This window comes from Simochromis diagramma, unplaced genomic scaffold (genome assembly GCF_900408965.1).
Source record: "Simochromis diagramma unplaced genomic scaffold, fSimDia1.1 OVJJ01000753.1, whole genome shotgun sequence".
Lineage (NCBI taxonomy): Eukaryota > Metazoa > Chordata > Actinopteri > Cichliformes > Cichlidae > Simochromis > Simochromis diagramma.
In genome coordinates, this window is record NW_024387523.1 from 22,267,152 (window position 1) to 22,286,251 (window position 19,100).

Below are 19,100 nucleotides of genomic sequence, written 5' to 3' on the forward strand. Positions count from 1 at the left end.
CCCCTTCGTAGCACTAATGTCAGCATTTACCCAGCTAAACACTTTTCTTAGAATCTTCCAGTTGAATCCGCCCACTAACCCTCCTTCTCTATTACACTGCATCCTAATGGCTTTAATAGCCTGCCATTTAGATCTCAACAAATGTTCTGTACAAATTACACTAATGAAATGAAATGGCTTCTTAAATAGACAGGCTACCCAATTCAAGATTGTAATAATATATTGCAAAATTATTAGATAGAATGTTTATGATGCTTATGATGTGGCCCCAGTGTTGGCAATATAATTGATACTCTGCTTTATAAAACTAAACTTGGAATAACTTGTTGGCTGGTACATGATGCCACAATGTATCGTTTGATCAGCGCTGCTCCTTGAATAGAATTTTACTGACGTAAATGAAATGTACACTCTTCATTTAAAAGTGATACTGTGGCCACACGGGTCAAAGGTATGCTCTAAACACAACACGGACAAACTGATTTTGATTCCGCAAGGTTGTAGTGTACATTCAGTAAAGAGAGTTATTATAGGATTGGATTTAAAGGTCAAAACTAGATACAAACTGTTAGTCAGCTGTTTTGCTTTTAAATGCTGCACTGTGTCACTGGACACTTGCTAACTTGGAATAAAGTGGGCTGGCTCCAGGGTTTGACAACACGCTAAGAGTGGAAGAAGTGTCAGGAAACAATTACATAAATCAACATGATCATTTATTTGATCAGCTCAGCTGGCAACTGGCAAATCTGACATAGGGATATTTAAGCTACTTTAGCCTTCCCACAGTTGCTGCACTTCTTCATATCGCTTTCCATCACACTGACACCTCACTCTTCATTTAGTGTTGTATCTGACTTCATTAGTCTCACATCTGTTGACACTGATGAAAGCTCTGTTATGTGTTGGATCTTCTTGGCGCTCTCTCTGCTTCTGACGTGTGTGGGGAGGTGCCCGAATGTTGTATTTACTGTACTTAAACTACCGTACTATTCAAGTCTCATACCACCCCTCATTTCTTTATCGTTTACTTCCAAGGAGTCAGACCTGTAATTTAAAGTGGTTTCAAGCAGTACTGTTGTATCTACATTAACAGGGAACCAGTTTAAAACTGTATCTTTAGGCACTTTGTTACTACCAGCCTGACACATTAGACATCATTTGTTTTCATTTCTGTAGATGAATCTTAGAAAAATCTCAAAGATGACAGTGTGACACACGAAGGTATTCCCAAATACAAACAAACAAACAAACACAGGACCTGAGAGAGGAAAAACCTGCTCATACCAAGTACTTGTTAGATGGACAGAGAGGAGCAGCAGCTGGCACACATATTCAAATGCAGTTCTAGTTTGCCAGTAAATTAAATGACATTTCACTGTTAACCAAGGGAGCGTTGCAACCTAAGCCCAGGAAGCCACAATGCACTCAATCTCTTTAGCCGGAGGAAAGAGTTTGGCTGAAACCAGAAGTTTTTAAGGCGTCGTCTTAGATGGAAAGCACTTAGCCTGTCTGTCTAATCTAATGTGGCTCTTAGAGAAGCATTCAGTGGCTCTCGCCTTTTTCTCTCTCTCACACAAGCAAAAAGAAAAAAAAGAAGTTATATTGCATTTTAAATTTACTGACTCTCATCCGCACTCGCTGCATGAATGGGGGATTAAACATCTCAAGTGTTTTGTCGATTTCTTCCCTCAGAATCGCTTACTCTGTTCACATAAGCATCTTTGAAAACTGTCCTCTTGTCCCATTCATCACTACAGAGAGCCCCGGGTGTTGGTCTAACCTTTCAGTGACTCTGCCCAATGCCTCACTGGCCCATACACTCCACTGTGATGTAAATGCCAGCCACTTTAAAGTATAGCCCTGCCACAGTCATATATCCTCACAGGGGAACAGGGGAGCAAGAGCTCAGACTGTGATCGCAAGGAAGAAAGATGTGCGCAAAAGCTTTAGGAAAGCCAGTAATTTTGTCTTAGTGTGTGCTGATGATTGGTGGTGATGATCCGCTTCATCATTTTTCTCAGTGGTGATGATTTGCTGCTCACTCTGAGTTTTGGTGAATAATTCTAGTTGAATTGTGATTCTCTTTGACTTTACAACAGTGGGAATATTGTTCATGTTTTATGCAAGAACTTTAGCAGACCTTCTCTACAATCAGTTTCCAAGTGTAATGTTCAGAGACATGATGAGCACTATTTCGTCCATTATCCAGAGTTGGGTCCTACAGCTTGTCTGGGGGAATGCCAAAGCATTCCCAGAGCAGCCAAGAAATATAACCTCTCCAGCGTGTCCTGGGCCTGCCCCAGGGCCTCCTCCCAGTGGGACATGCCTGGACCATCTCAACCAGAAGTCACCCAGAAGGCATCCTTGTCAGATACCTGAACCACCTCAACTGGCTCCTTTTGAAGTGGAATAGTACTTTGAGCCCCTTCCGAACGGCCAAACTCCTCACCCTATCTTGAAGGGAGAGGCCCGCCACCCTCATTTCAAAGCTCATTTCTGCCACTTATATCAACAATCTTGTTCTTTCAGTCAGCGGGGACGTAGACTGACCGGTAAATCGAGAGCTTCGTTTTTATGTTCAGCTCTCTTTTCACCACGATGCACCAATACAGCGTCTGCATCACCACAGCTGCAGCATCAATCCGTCTGTTGATCTTCGGCTCCCCTCACTCAAGAAAAAGACCCTGAGATACTTAAACTCCTCCACTTGGGGCAGTAACTCGTGCCACATACCACTACGCCGCCTCCTGCAGGTGGTGGGCCTATAGGAGGGTAGACCTAGGTCCCCTCTTCAGCTGTGCCCAGCCAGGCCCCATGGACTGGGGCATGGTCTATTGGGCCGTGCCCTAGTCCAATACTTATATTTACTCGGGAATTTTTGCTTATGATTAGTTCTTCCGAGTTGTGCTTCTGAGTTTATTCTTGCCTTTATGTATCAGGACATAAATAGAAATAATCTGGTCCTTTGCAGGTTTTAAAATTAGGAACGTACAACTTCAGATAAATAACAAAACATGACCTATTACACTGTGCTATTATTTATTTAATAACAATTAAACCAAGATTCAGAAACAGTGTGTGAAAATATAAGTACATCCTTATTCTACCATATGAATTAAGAGGGAAAGGTGGTGCTAATCAGATTAACTTGATTAACTGATCGTCAGCAAGCGTGAGCACCTCTGTAAAAGCAGAGGTTTTGGCCGTTTGATGGTTTGGAGCATTTAGTTTTGCCAATGAGGAATGATAACAGCATTGGTTCTATTATCTTGGAAGGGTTATAAAGCTGTTTCCAAACAAGTTGAAGTCCATCATTCTGCAGTAAGAAGAGTTACTCATAAGAAGATAGTCAACAAGACAGTTGCCAGTCTTACCTGAAGTGCACATCCTAGCAAACCCCAAAGTCTGACTGTGCACAACTCAGAGAGGCTGCAAAAGTCCTGAGAGCGACATCTCAGATTCTGCAGGTTTCAGTGTTAAATTTTAATGTTAAAAGTACAATTATAAAAAGACTGAACAAGTATGGCTTGTTTGGAAGGGTTGTCCTGAGACAACCTATTTTCTTTAAAAAGAACATGGAAACACAGGCTAGTTTTGGAAAGTTGCATCTGAACAAACCACAAGATTTCTAAAATAATGTCCTTGAAGATAAAAAAAATTAAGATATTTGGCATCATTTGTTGAAAACTAAACACATCATATAAGCTGTCAAACATGGTAGTGGAAGGGTGATTGGGCGTGTTCTTGCAGCCACAGGACATGGGCACAATGACTGAACTCCTCTGTATACATGAAGTTTCTAGAGCCAGATGTGAGGCCACGTGTCCAACAGCCAAAGCTTTGCTGAAACTGGGTCATGCAACTGAACAGTAATCTTAAACACACCAGCAAATACACCACAACAGAATGGTAGGAAAAGAAAAGAATCAAGGTATTGCAATGGCCAGTCAAACTCCAAATGACTGATTACTGTGGTTGGAGAGCTATCCATAAACAAATGCCTGAAAGCCTCAATGAACTGAAGAAATGTTGTAGAGTGGGCCAAAATTCTTCCACAATGACCTGAGCGGCTGAACGAGTCATACAGAAAGCAGTTACTTTAAGTTACTGCTTCTGAATCTGGCTCTACAAGCTGGTGAATCATGGGCTGTACTGAGTTCTTCATATACTGCTTCTGCATTTAGGCTCAAGTTTTGTTAACATGCTATGTTGCTCTTCATCTGAGGTTGTATTTACCTCATTTTAATATCTGATAAATACTACTTTTTATTGCCTTCATATATAAAACCTTAGAATTAATTTTTATTTGTTTATTTATTTTATCATGATTGATTTCATTGCCAATTGTTTGTCTTTCAGAAAGATTCATTTACAAATCAGGACACTCCTAAGTTCCAAACATCAAAACAACAGCTATGGAAATTAAAGCCATTATTTCCACAGGTAGTTTACCTGCCCCATATAGTTACCCAGCTGGAATGTAGTCATTTGGATTCAGAATTAATTGAAGACAAACAAAAACTAAAAGGAAAGGAGGATAAGCAATGCACTTGTTTTACCTTTTGGTTGCTAAATGTAACAGAAAAGCTCCAGCTGTGCTGGCTGTAATTTCCTCTCCCTGTGGAGCTGCAAGCACACCCAGCTGAACAACTTCTCCGCACATAAAGAAGGAACATCACTGGCTTTAGCGAGAAGCATTTGCATTAGCAAACATTTCCAGCCAGAGGAGTCTTATCTGCCAGCAACATAAATGGTCACCAGTGAATCCAAGTATGTTGAAAATATATTTTCCCAGTGTGACCACAAAAGAAGAACTCTACTGTGTGGAAAAGATGAGGAATATTGACTTATTCAGTGATAACTCTCAGGGGATATGAGGGTACAATTGTTCCAAAACCTAAAGAAAAATCTAATACAACATGGAAAGGATTTTCAGTGCCAGACGATGAGCTTTCAACTCGTCTAAATGTGCTGCTGAATGCAATGTCAGTCAGACAGAAATGGTTTTCTTTAAGGCAATCATTGTCAGCCCAATTGAAGTGCATTAGCCCTGCTCATAAATGTTAATGCAAATGAACCAGATCTGTGATGGGCTGAAAAAGTGCTGTTAGCGAAAAGTGAAAATCCTCCGTACCTGCTTCTAGATATAAAGAAACCCGTTTACCCGGTCACGTTGACTTATTTCACCGAGCTATCTTTGTTTTCACGATTTCCTGTTCATGAGTAATAGAGGTACATTTGACCATAGAAGTTAGATAGAGTGAGGGCATACACTTGTTAGGCAACAGCCATTAATACCGCTGCTACTTGAGGTAAGATTAGAGCAGATGAAACCATAATGGCCCCCATGGGGAATATGGCTTGTCACAGCAGAGAACAGGATATAAATAACAGTGTAAAGACACAGCCTTCTTTTTGTTACAAGTTAAAGTGGATGTAGAGGTGGAAAAATACATTCACGTGTCATAAAGTGCAAATACACACTAGGAGCAGTGCGACTGCTGGTAACACTAGTGCGTAAATATTGATTAATGGCTTTTTCAAAGAGAAAAAGTACGTACGAGTAAATTTATGTGGCTCTCAGACCGCACAAGCCACAAATCAACATGATTAAAATACTTCTGCGCAGCAAACACAAAACTTTTCTCCTTCCATCCCCAAACAGCCGAGTGTAATAAATGTGAACCCATGAGGTACAAAACTGCTTGGGTCAGTGTGGCGCGTGCGTGAGTTACAGCAGTGTTTTCACATTATTGAAAAAGAAATGTATTTCAGATGATTCAATAAATTTGATCAAGCTGAGCAGCGATGGTGGGTTAGAGATTTTCTCCCAGGCAGAGTCAGTGAATATGATTATTATTGTTTAAGTTCCTGGCAAAGTCATCATGATTATACCATTACTGACTCTTGGTTTGAGCTGAATAATTTACCTCCTAATTAAGATTCAACTCAGTAATTATACACAAACACAGAAGAACCGGGGAAATTAGCTAAACCATAAGCTATAACTGCCTGGTTTATGAGGAGAAGGCATGTGATTGATAAGGTATTAGTGTTTGGTTATTATGATAAATTATGACCCACGCAGAAGGTCACCATTGGAATATTGGTCTATTTGTAACCATTTGTGTAAAATACTTCTCTCTGCTCTGCCTGGTTTCTTTGTATCAGTGAGCACTTTCTGTATCCACTTTCTCAAGCATCCTGGTTACTTACAGTAATCTCAAAACCAGCTTTCAGTTTCACAGATTGCCGTTTGAAGCTTTCAGGAGACAAATCCAGATGAGTATTAAAAAAACAAAACAACAAAAAAACTTGAGTGACAGTGTTTTGTATTAAAGGTGACAACCATGAAGCCTGGAGTTACTGGTGAAATGAAACAGGTTAAATCAGCACTAATGGTTATTAAATACTTCATTAAGTGAGGGCGGGTGGGGGCAGGTTGTTGTTTTTCCACAGTTAAAAATAGTTGTATGAATGCATTCACTGCCATGGGCTGTTTAGTTTCCAGTTCACCTAATCTGTACCCAGCTCACAAACGTTTTAAATTTAGTTTTAGTCGTAGTCAGAAGATTATAGCAGACTAAACCTAAAGTTGATTAAGTTAACTAAAATGTAAGGTGGAAAAATTTGTTGTGGTTTTACTCGTGAGAGCTGCTCCGCATGTTTCACAAAGCATCACATCTTTATTGACATCAAATGCTAAATGTGTCCGTATGTCACAGGCACAAAGGAGATTACTTCTGACTTGATTACTCCCAAATTCGTCCCAACTCAGTTGTGATTGAATCAGGTCTCTCCAGAATATTTTTGTTTGTTGACAAAAGTGTCAGTCAGTGTCAGTGTCACTGTCTATCATAGTTTTTGACCTTTAGTTTTTATTTAGTTATCGTCTTTGTTATTGCCAGACAAAAAAAAAAAGCTGGTTGATGAAAACTGACAATAATGATTAATGCTTACATGGAAACTCCAGAAAGGAGACCACTGTCACACTTCCATCAGTGAATGTAAATGCTAGTTTTTTAGCTACACTAGGTTCCAAAGTATTCAATTCAATTCAATTCAGTTGTATTTACACAGCACCAAATCACAACAACAGTTGCCTCAAGGCACTTTATATTGTAAGGTAGACCCAACAATAATACATACAGAGAAAAACCCAACAATCATATGACCCCCTATGAGCAAGCACTTTGGCGACAGTGGGAAGGAAAAAAGTGTGATTCAATGCAGAGAGGTCTATTAATACATAATGAGTGAGAAAGGTGACTGAAGAAGAAATACTCGGTGCATCATGGGAATCCCCCGGCAGCCTACGTCTATTGCAGCATAACTAAGAGAGGATTCAGGGTCACCTGATACAGCCCTAACTATATGCTTTAGCAAAAAGGAAAGTCTTAAGCCTAATCTTAAAAGTAGAGATAGTGTCTGTGTCCCGAATCCAAACTGGAAGCCTGAAAACTGAAGGCTCTAAAACATAGGTGTCAAACTCTGGCCAATGACCTATTAACTGTTGGACCAGTTCTTAAATGAAGTTTCAGCATTTGCCTTACACATAACCACTTGACTAAGGTTGATGAACTTTGGTTCAGTAGTTTTTGTGTTACTGACATGATCACATGTCAGCTTTACCTTGATGGAGGCATAACCTAAAAACTCTAAATGAAAATGAATTATATTATTCTTGGACCTTGAGGATAACCTCTCTCCTCAGTTCCAACGATTCTTTCAGTTTGGTGCAAATGTGTCACTTTAAATTAAAAACATATAGTAAAAGACTAACAGCTGTATGGTCGACAGAGGGTGTGGCTTGTGAATGAAATTCAGTAGTTTGAAGACAAGAGAGGCGCTAACTGTTTTCAGTTACCTCAGCTAAATCAAGCAATGGCAGCAACTACCAGTGGGAATCAAATATACCACTGAGGTGCACTGGAGCAGTGGCACCAAGCACCACCAAACTGTGAGGTGTAACTTGTAGAAGTAGACAGAGTAGTAAAACTGGGGCATATTGTTTTGAAATTGCAGGTTTTCTTTAAATGACTCTGGTGGTTGATTGTCTCTTTGCAAATCATCACTCATTAAATTAGAAAAATAATAATCAGGAAATCATAGCTTCTGTGGTGTCAGATTTGTAAGGGAGTAGGGTTAATTGAGCCTTTCACTTGAACTTTTATTTGCAGCTTTTTTGCATTTTCTTGAACCTAAAGAAAGGAAACCTTTTGGAGGCATGTTGTTTTACGCAGTGGTTTTATATAATCTGGCCCAATTAAGCTCCAGTTGAGTCTGACACCCTTACACTAGAGGGCAACTGGCACAAAGTCCATTATAGCAATCAACCATCAGCAAAGGGATTGCTTTGTAGCTGATGGAGTATAAATAGGACGGAAACCTCCTAAAATAAAGCTGGTGATTGCCTTTTAATTTTTTCACAGCTTGCAAACAGCTGTGGTGACCAACCAGTCCCCCAGACACTGAGCATTCAAGACCATTAACCTCTGGGTGACCACTTTCAACTGTGATTACACAGGTTGTCTGGTGGTGGACAGCCAGACAGTTTACTCGCTCTCTGCTGACTGGATCACTCTCAGGCAGACTGATCAAGGTTTACAACTGATTTCAGTCTAATTTATAAGCATAGGCAAAGAGTTGCAATCAATCTGAACAAGTCTGTGAAGACGAGCACAGTGTTTTTGCATTAGCGAACTCGAATCAACTGGTTGGCAACTGGTTGTATTCTGATTTTATTCCTGTATAAAAGCAAGGCTCTGAATGTAAGTAGTCAATGTGAACTTCGTCATCTTTATCAGACAGAAACAGATTTGTGATTTCCATTGATTTATGACAGTTAATTACTGTATTATCACAGACAGATTGCATGTAGTTGTAAAATGGACTCATTCAGTTGCAAGCTGATAGCAGACTGACTCCATCTTATTTCCATTTTATCATCTTGATACACCAAAGTCACTCTGAACGTGGTAACTGACAGTGCCACTCACTGCAGCCTTGTCCCTGTCTTTAAAACAGTTTATTCGTTTTTTCACATGGTTGCAATAACTTTGGCACCGCAGTCTCCAATCATTATTTTTCCTAGTGCAACTGTAGCATTAAATATATCTAACCTTAAAACTACACATCAATGCAATGAGTTTTCATAAATTTAGTGTTTTATTTATTTTTTGTTAGCCCAGGTCAGACCCTAACCCTGTGATGGGATAGACAAGATTAAAATAAGCTCTGACTTCCTTGAATTTCCACTCCCTGTTTCGTATCTACAGTGTGTTAGACAGCCCCAGACTCTTTCCACTAATATTTGCAGGGAAACAGCTGTGCACTATTTCCTGACCAAACTGTTTGTTCTCATCCTTGAAGCTCTTTTTTTCCCCCAATAGAACCAAACCTTGCAGTTCAAAGACACTTCTGACAGAGCACAGCCATACAAGAGAGATTTATCTCTCTTGTATGGCTGTGTGAGATGGTCTTATTGCTGCTCCTTGTCGATGATGCGGTGGGTGATGGGGGCACAACGACGCAGCAGAGCACTTCTGAACAATTCAATCTACTCACTGGCCACAGAGTGCAGCAAAAGACCAACAAGAATGAGGCAAAGACGATGCAGCACAAGGCAACTGTCAGCATGCTCTGTGCTCAGTGTTTTCCACACGACAGCTCCTCTGTGTTAGTGTTTGTGATTTGTGTAACAGTTATTGTGTACATCTCTGTGAGAGTTGCCATTGCTTTCAGATGCCGTAGTGGACACTTTGCACCAACAGTGGGCACATAACAGAAGAAGAAAGGAGAAAAATAAAGCTGCATGTCAAACCTTTCATAGTGGCTGAATGTTGCCATTGTACAAGTGTCCCTCCATTCTTTTTTGTAATTTTTAAAACCTGGTTCTTTGATTGTTGTGCTAGTTTGCCCCCATAGGCATTCCTCTCAGTGATGGTTGGATTTTCACTCCTTATTGCTTTTTGGCCATTCAGAAAAGCTGTGGCTGCACAACATTACAGTCTCTCTCCTCTTGTATCTTAGCTTGTTTCTGAGTTTTCCAGGAGAGCGCTGTCACTGCAACCATGGTAGCAGGAAGCATGGAAGTGCATTTACACCATGGGACTGATAATGTTTTCACATAGGGCATATTTAAGATTTGGTCCTGTGATCAGGTGTTTCAATAACATATAATGAGTTTAATTCAGTTGGTGATCAACAACAAAGGTTTACAAGCCAGAACCACTGACTGGTAATAAAGCCATAACCATCTTACCAGGCAAATAATTACAATGCTGTTTTCCAGTCATGCTGGCATTTTGTAATGTAAAAACTGCTCCTTGAAAAAGCTGACCTAATCTCAAATGTTATGTGTTGAGGTGGAACTTGCTGTCTTGCAGACAAACTTGAGCAACTACAGGAAGATGTGGGAATCTGCCAAAAACCAAATCATCAATGCAAGGTTTTTGGTGTAGCACATTCTTTGCAAATGAGCTTAGAAAGAAAAGCATCTGGACTTCTTTAAGTAGCTTGAAGACGTTTCACCTCTCGTTCAAGACATTTCTTCAGTTCTAAGGTCAAATGGTGGAGATTTAAGATTTAATAGATTTAAGCCCTATCAGAGTGTCCCACGAGAGGGACATGGACCCCCTACCTCTTCTTAATCACACGAGCCAAGGTGTGAAAACGGGTGTAGGTCACAATCAGCCAAGGTTTCGGTGGTGAACCCACCATTCTTTGCAAATGATTTTCACCAAGTGAAAGGGCATCGACCGTCTGCAACCACTGGCACCAGGTGGTTATACCATGTCCAATGTGGCCGACAGATCACAAGTAGTGTGTGCAAGACGTGTCCTGAGGAACCTCAATAGCTGCTGCTCCTTCATGTTGGAAGGAGCTGATTGAGGTTACTCAGGCATCAGATCCCCATGGCTCTTGAAATCTTCCAAGTGGTGAGAGATTTTTCAATTAGGGCCCAAACATGCTGGAGAAATGATCATACCTGGCCAGGTAGTGCCAGGTGTTGCTGAGACAATGCCACAACCTGACTCCAGGTGTTGGAACGATTTGTTTTGATTTGTTGATTTGACATGAAGATGATTTAAAAAGACAGAATTCATCTATGAAAGGCATTCTCTTAAATTCCCCAACTTGTCTGAAATTCCTTTGTGAACAGGTAAATTGCTGTGCGGAAGAAAAGACCGGAGTTTATCTGGGTGGGAATTACACACACAGACACTCGCTGCACATGGTAAAGCCCAGTGAAGTGAACAAATGAGAATAGTAAATTGATCCATTAAAATCTTGGGTGTGCCAAAGACAGGAGCAGCTCAGTACTTGAAGTGTGCCTGTTTGTTATACGGAGCCCACTCCAACTTACTGTGCGTATCAAAGGTTAGCCGTCGCTTCCTGCATTGTTTGGTTTACATGCTTGTCTTCAGCTGTGACGGGGTCAGAGTCCCCTGACTGCTGAGATGAATAATTGCATGCTTTTAATTTGATCCTCAGCGGTACATCTATGTACATCAGAGGCTTTTCAGAGTGGAGAAGGAGCAGAAGGGAGTGGAGAATGCACTCAGCCAGAAAGCCTCTGACAAAGAACAATACATATACACTGGTCAGATTCAAACGAAGGGATGGCATCATCAATTGCAAATGTGTCACAAACAGACAGATTCCCCCGTGGACACGGAAGAGCAGAAAAACAAAGGAAGTGCGAAGCATGCTGATTGCCATGTGAAAATGAGCGTGTTCCTTAAGGATTTGGATAGTAGCACGCTTATTTGTTTTGGCTTCAGACTCATTACTTTGGATGTGAAATGACAGCATGTGGTTAGAGGGTGGATTTTAGCTCAAATTTGAATGGCCGTGCTGCAATAACACATGAAGCTTCAAAATTGCCATGTGATGGTTTGCCACGGGAGCATGAGGACTAAAAGATGGATTCCCGACAGAGGGAGAGTTTTAGGCACACACACTTACAGATTTCTATTTTTATTTAATATTTAAAAAAGCTAACTTTACTGACACGACTCACATAGCTGTGGGTAGTACACAGAAGGGGATCAAATGATTGCTTTTTCCAAATATGTAGCACATAAACTGTAAATGGGTATGCACTTATTTTTTCAGAGAATACAGTTATATTTAGCACAGTATTATAGTTTCTGCAAGCTGTCCAAATCTTCCTTAAAAGAGAGAACAAAGCGGTCAAAATTGGCTGATAATTCTCTCAAAAATGAAGCTGATGGTATTCTTTTAATCTAATAGTTATTGTGTTATTTCATATTTCTCAATTGGAGTTGAGAAATATGCTTCCAGACCAAAAAGTTACATGACACAATTTTATAATTTTCCTAATACCACCTTGGGACTTGCACCCAAAGCATATGTTAGTCTCTGCACTACATTCCACCCAAGAGGTAACGACACGAAGTGGGAATCTTGGCCTGTCAGTCCAAACTGGAAAAACTGATAGAGCTCAGAAAGGCTTAGTTGTTCCTGTCCACATGCTTCTATGTCCTCGAACTCCAGCTTGCCCTTGATGGTATTTTTGCTCTTGTGCCGCCTGGAAATTTATATTTTTGCTTTGATGATAAACAGCTCTTGATTGAATTGTCATGAGCTTTGATGAAAGAGGATAGATTGTAATGATTAGTGACCTCCTGACACCAAGAGGTTTAAAGTTTCAATCAAGATTCACATTTGTGGTGTTAGGAAAAATATTACAAATTGTAAGATTGTCATCCTCAGAACTAATTAAAAAAAAAAAGATTTCAGTATCACAGAAAAGTTAAACAAAAAGCGATTATCTGAGCCAGAGAGAAAGTCTGTGTGATGTTTGTGCCTCCTATTTGTACTATGACAAACTTATAATTGTGACACTAACAATTGTTCAATTGTTGTTAGTTTTAGATGCATCTCACACACACACACACACACACACACACACACACACACACACACACACACACACACACACACACACACACAATAATGATGAATAATTCATTCATTTTGTTCACTGCTTTCATTTGCGCTTGGCTAACACTGCACTGCAGTCATTGGATTAACTGAATCATTGAAAACCATGAAAACAATCCGGAGCAGTGTTGTCAGTGTTGTTCTCCAGTATAAAAGCAGTAAATATGCACCTATCCTGCACACTGAAAAAGAGTAAAGGTGTACTGTATGTATTAGAGTGTAGTTCCTGCATATGAAACACGCTGTCATCACATCAGTATATGACAACTAGGAATTAAGAACAGATTGTTGTTTCAGAAACCCACTGCCTCAGCCATGACTAGCAAACATGGCTGTATACTAAAAATGTTTCAAGGATTAGTCACTTTCAAGCATCCCATCATTTCATCACCCCGACCTGTCGCAGCAGATGGCCCCGCCCCTCCCCGAGCCTGGTTCTGCTGGAGGTGTCTTCCTGTTAAAGGAGAGTTTTTCTTTCGCACTCTCTCCAGAGTGCTTGCTCAAGGGGGGATCATATGATTGTTGGGTTTTTCTCTGATGTATTATTGTAGGGTCTACCTTACAATATAAAGCAGCTTGAGGTGACTGTTGTTGTGATTTGGCGCTGTATAAATACAATTGAATTTAATTCATTCTTAGTTTTAAGATTCAGTTAAACTGATGACAAATGGACTGGTTCTTAGCACTTTTCTACTCTTTCTGAGCACTCAGGGTGGTTTATGGCACCCCCCAACTCCATTCCTTGTAACTGTGTACTTCATGCCTAAAGAGGAAGGTGATGGTTAGCTGTAAAGCCACTTATTACTGCCTGCAGTGTGGAGTTCTGGCTGTTAGCCTGCAGATTTCTTGCTAGCTGAGTGATGTACAGTAAAAACTCCATGTCTAGTGAAATATGTATGTGGGTAAGTTTGATGTCAAGCTACAATTTTGCATTCAGTTGCATTCAGACTGGACTCTTCCATGACATGTTTCCTGTTCAGCAAGACTTAATAAACTGCTTAGTTTTCATGTTACATTCTTTTAGAAATCCTAATATTCAGCATGATTGCTGTTTACTCTCATTTAATATGTGACCTCACTTTTACTTTAGTGGGTTATTGCTTCTGCTGCTGTTTTTACTGGGTGAAAAATTGCAACTCCAGCTTTGCCTATCAGTCATTTACATGGTCCTTAATGGGCTTAGCGAGTTTGATGTCTCAAGGGCAAAAAACCCTGCTATTTGCAAAGCAGAGTTTATACTCTTAAAAATGCATGAGGCTGACTGAGCAAATGCGAAGGCAAATGCAAAGGCTTACATATTCACCCTTGTGCACATTCCGACACAAAGTCAACACCCCAGTGCTTGTAGATGGTGGCTCTAATGGGCTGCTGAAGTTGCCATATGTTTGCTGTATTTTGTCTCTGTTTTGTATCTCCTCATATTTGAATGTAAAACCACAGAAACTGCAAAGCAAAGAATATTTCTCGGCCATTAATCACACTGAGTCATGTCAGAAAAATGTAAAGTATACTCACACACTTTATGTTTTCAGTTTGCTCCAGGGGTAACTTTGACTTAATCAAATAAAGTCATCTCTTATAATTATATTTTTAAATATTCATGAACTCTATTTCATCAGGCTTGGAAAAATAGATGATTTTACAGTAGATTATTATGAAAAGAGGTGTTTCATCTTAAAAATCCAGCATAGCCTCATTTGTCGGGGACTCTTCACGTTAACACTATCTTCACATTGTACACCTCTTAAAGCCTTTTGTTTAGCGCGGTTTGATGCGTGACTCAGTGAGGTTGCCTAAATCAGATAATCAAAGCGTGTACTTATAAGCTTCAAGAATCTTTCAGCACCTTCTCTGCTGTGTTTTGTTCTGTGAGAGGACAGACACATTTTTGTTGTCAGAGCTTAAGTGGCAACCTCAGCTGTCAATAACAAATCCTGTAGATGAAATAACAAGCCTTAAAATACCTTCTTAATGACTGGCTCCATGCTGCGTCCTAACCTCACCTTCATCTAAAACACTTTTGGATTTGTTTCTCTCGCTGAAGGTTGTGACACTTGTCTTTGTGTTGTTGTTGTTTCCCCCTCCTCTGCAGGGTGAGTGCTCCCAGAGATGCTATAACATCTTTGTTCTGGAGACAGTGTGCGTCGCCTGGTTCTCCCTGGAGTTCCTACTGCGCTTCATTCAGACTCAGAGCAAGTGTATGTTCCTGCGTACGCCTCTAAACGTCATCGATGTGGTAGCCATTCTTCCCTACTACATCACCCTCATCGTGGACTCTCTGTCGGTGGGTGGGAAACCTGCAGGCTCAGGGAACAACTACCTGGAGAAGGTGGGGTTAGTTCTCCGAGTTCTCCGAGCACTACGGATCTTTTACGTCATGAGGTTGGCCCGCCACTCCTTAGGCTTGCAGACCCTCGGCCTAACAGTGAGGAGGTGCACGCGTGAGTTTGGCCTGTTGCTGTTGTTCCTGTGCGTGGCCATGGCTCTTTTCTCACCACTCGTTTTCCTAGCTGAGAGCGAAATGGGCGCAAAGCAGGAATTCACCAGCATCCCTGGTAGCTACTGGTGGGCTGTCATCTCCATGACTACAGTCGGTTACGGGGACATGGTGCCCAGAAGCATCCCTGGCCAGGTGGTGGCGCTTAGCAGCATCCTGAGCGGTATCCTCCTCATGGCCTTTCCTGTCACATCCATCTTTCACACCTTCTCCCGCTCCTATGTTGAGCTGAAGGAGGAGCAGAGCCGGGCGCTCAGGCAGAAGCCAGACTCGCAGGACAGCACCAAGTCGCAGAACAGCGAGGACTCCCAGGAGATGGACAGCTACCATGGCATTACAGAGGCCACGGCTTCAGCCATACAGCGGAGAAAGTCCATGGCTGCTCAGAGGGCGGCTGAGATCAGAGCGTCCATGAAGACTTAGCCTCTCTGTCAGCCTGTCTTTTTTCAAGTGGGAGCCACAGAGGCTGATACCCAGCACTGGGACTTCAAAAATGACAAGCTGCGGCACTGTGAACAGGGATGAGGTTTTCTCTGTTGAGCTCGGGGTTTCCGCTTTGAACGTGTGAAGCGCTTGTGCACCAGAGTGTGTCTGAATTTCACAGGTTTTACAGGAGAGCCGCAGACGAGGTCTTTTTCGTTTTTTACAAATCTGATTTTAAAATATAGGAAACAACACAATATTCACACTTAAATATCTTTAAAAAAACAAACCTAATGGACCGTACTCTCACTGACTGTGACTCAGTTTAGTCTCTGAAAAGAAATTCTGCTACTAAAACACACGTGTTCTTGTTTAGACCTCAGAATAATAGTTTATGTTCCTCATGTAGCTGCATTGAGTGAATTGTGTGAAATAAAGGTGTTTGCTGAGATTTTAAACATGCAGTTTATTATTAAGATCTCAATTCAGTATTTAATTATGTGTTGTATGATCTCAGTGCATTCATTTCCAGTGGAACACAGCTATTTACTCTCAACATAATGATATAACACTCATTCATCCGTCAGAGGGCTTTTCAGTCTGCTGGGATGTTTTGTTGTTTTAATTGGCAACTGACAGGAAGATTGTTCCCATTGGCATCTCCATTAAAAGGCTTTGCCTGATGCACAGGGAGATGCTTCAGTAGCACAGTCTGATAGTTCATGCGTATATGCTTATGACTGATACCAGCCTCATGTGTTGCCAAAAAGCAAACTAGAATAAACATTAGCTTAGCTTAGCATAAAGACTGGGAATGGGGTGAATACAGGCACGATCTGATGCGATGTGTTGGTGCTGTTCCTGGATCATCAAAACTATTGTTCGACATTGCAAGTGATCATTTGCACAGTTGTGATGTAACCATTTTGTTTTGTGTAAACACCACACACCAAACCTTAACCCTCACCTCATAACCATAAAGACAACCCTAATTATAACCTGATCACCTAACCCTGACACTTAACTGCCCCCTTTTCAGGATGTTTTCTTGAGTGACCATCAGCAGATTTTTCCATGTCGTAAAACTATGACATCATAACAATGTGATTGGTCACTTCTAAACTGGACCGACATTGACTATGATGATTCTGGTACAACACCAACACTGGGATTAGGTACAGCTGAATACAGGGCTGGGTTAAGCCTGCTATGTTAGTGTGCACAGCAAGAAAAAATAATAATCCTGAGCTAGTGTTGTGGTGGTCAACAGCTGAACACAAAAGGGAACCAGCTGAAAGTTGGAATCTAGACAAATATACATTATAATCATTAGGGGTGCAACGATATTCGTATCGATATTGAACCGTTCGATACAGTGCTTTCGGTTCGGTACGCATATGTATCGAACAATACAACATTTGTAATTTATTTTATCAATTTTCCTTCTGACGATGCTGTCTGTGTTGAGCGCTCAGTGAATCTGTGTTCGACTACTCCGCCTAGGCTGCACTGTCGAGCGCAGATCCACTGAGCGCTCAACACAGACAGCATAGTCAGAAGGAAGAGCGCAGGGCAAGCTAGCGAGACAGAAGTTAAGCTCTACTTGCAACATTCAGATCTGGCGTTTGGAATTATTTTGGTTTTCATGTGACGTATGACCCTGAAGGTAAGCGAGTCATGGACTAAAGTAAAACAGTATGTTGGATGTGCCATGCAATGCTCAATTACATGGGTGTGAACTAGTGTGTTAGCGCAGTTAGCTCGTTAACGTGTTTGCCGTCTAGCCCCATGCACGGAGCGATCGGCGGTAGCTCGTTAACGGAGATTTGCCGTGTTGTGGCGTTAAGGTCATTTCAACGAGATTAACCTGAAAGCACTAGTGGGAACACAACGAATATGACTGCACATTTACGCCGACATCATCCTAGTGCAAAGACAAGTGGAAGCAGACAAAAAAAAGCAAGCATGCTACTAACTTTAGCCGAGTCATTTAGACAGCTGTTAGCACATGATTCTCCTTATGCTGCTGAGAATATAGCCCAGAAGAAGCGGATAGTATAGCTTTTATTTTGGAAAGAGCCATTTCTCTGTAATAAACTCTCTTTTCCAAAGATGAGTGATTCCTCAATCAGATACAGGGCTCGCAATATCGCTAGCCCGACGTCCTGGAGCTAGCGATTTTTTTAGTCGGGCTACCAAAATCTATCTCTTCCCTGCCGGTCGGGCTATTGTAGGAAAAATATATGTCAATGCTTTTGCATTCTTTCAGAAATGTAGCTGGGTAATTATGTCATTGGCATCGGTGAGCCACTGTCAATATGTGACATATTGAAGTCGCGTTTGAATTTGCGCTTGTTTTTTTGCTTTCACTTTGCAATCGTGCGAACTGTGTATAGAGAGCGACAGCACTGATCTGTGAGTGATGATAATTTGTGCACCAATTCCTCTGACATCGTCTTATTAATCGTTAGCTTACTATGCAAACATGACAAGTGAAATCTCCCGCAGCAAGCTTAAACATGTGAGAGGTTGATCGCGCAGAGAATCGCTGAGCTTATGTGAGTGAGCGTGTAAAAGCATTTCAGTTCTGCTGAGCCAAATAAGACAGGTCAGGGTGAAGAAGTGACAGCCAAAGAAAAGCTTACCACAAAACGGAGAAGTTATGACAAATCAGACTATAAGGCAAAAAGAAAGTGCAGCTTTATGGTTTCATGGACAAAAGAATTTCTGTGGCTGCAATATGATGAGCTAAATAACCAGGGCTGCACATAAGTGGTCCGCAGGTGCGCATTCGCTGTCAAAATAAAAAACACGCACAAGGGTTAGGGTTAAATTTAAAAACTGTACTTTTGAGTTAAAATATATATTTATAATTTTAATAAATGACAAATTAAAAAGGCATGAACATTTTTTTTGTATCGAAAAAATATCGAACCGTGACACCAAAGTATCGAACCGAACCGAACCGTGAATTTTGTGTATCGTTGCACCCCTAATAATCATATATCTGAAAGAACTGGAAAAAAAACTCGAGATTTTTTATTATCCTTCAAAGATTTTTTTGGTTGTTGCTAGCTGAGTATAGTTCCCTGTGTATTTGTTTATTAAAGATACTAATGTTTAGCTCAGATTATAATAGCTGCCGTTATAGTAAAAAAGAAAGAAAGAAATAAAAACAAACAACTTTTGGACACATTTTTTTGTCCAT

General features: G+C 40.9%; 1 protein-coding gene across 1 annotated transcript in view; it reads left to right on the forward strand.

Annotated features, from left to right (window-relative positions):
* Positions 1-16,350, forward strand: part of kcng2 (potassium voltage-gated channel, subfamily G, member 2) — a 39,287-nt gene extending 22,937 nt beyond the window's left edge. The window contains exon 3 of the mRNA XM_040021113.1: positions 15,065-16,350. Within this exon, the coding sequence (XP_039877047.1) occupies positions 15,065-15,892 (828 nt within the window). The 3' untranslated portion in view covers positions 15,893-16,350. The remainder of the gene's footprint in view (positions 1-15,064) is intronic.
* Positions 16,351-19,100: the final 2,750 nt, after the last annotated feature.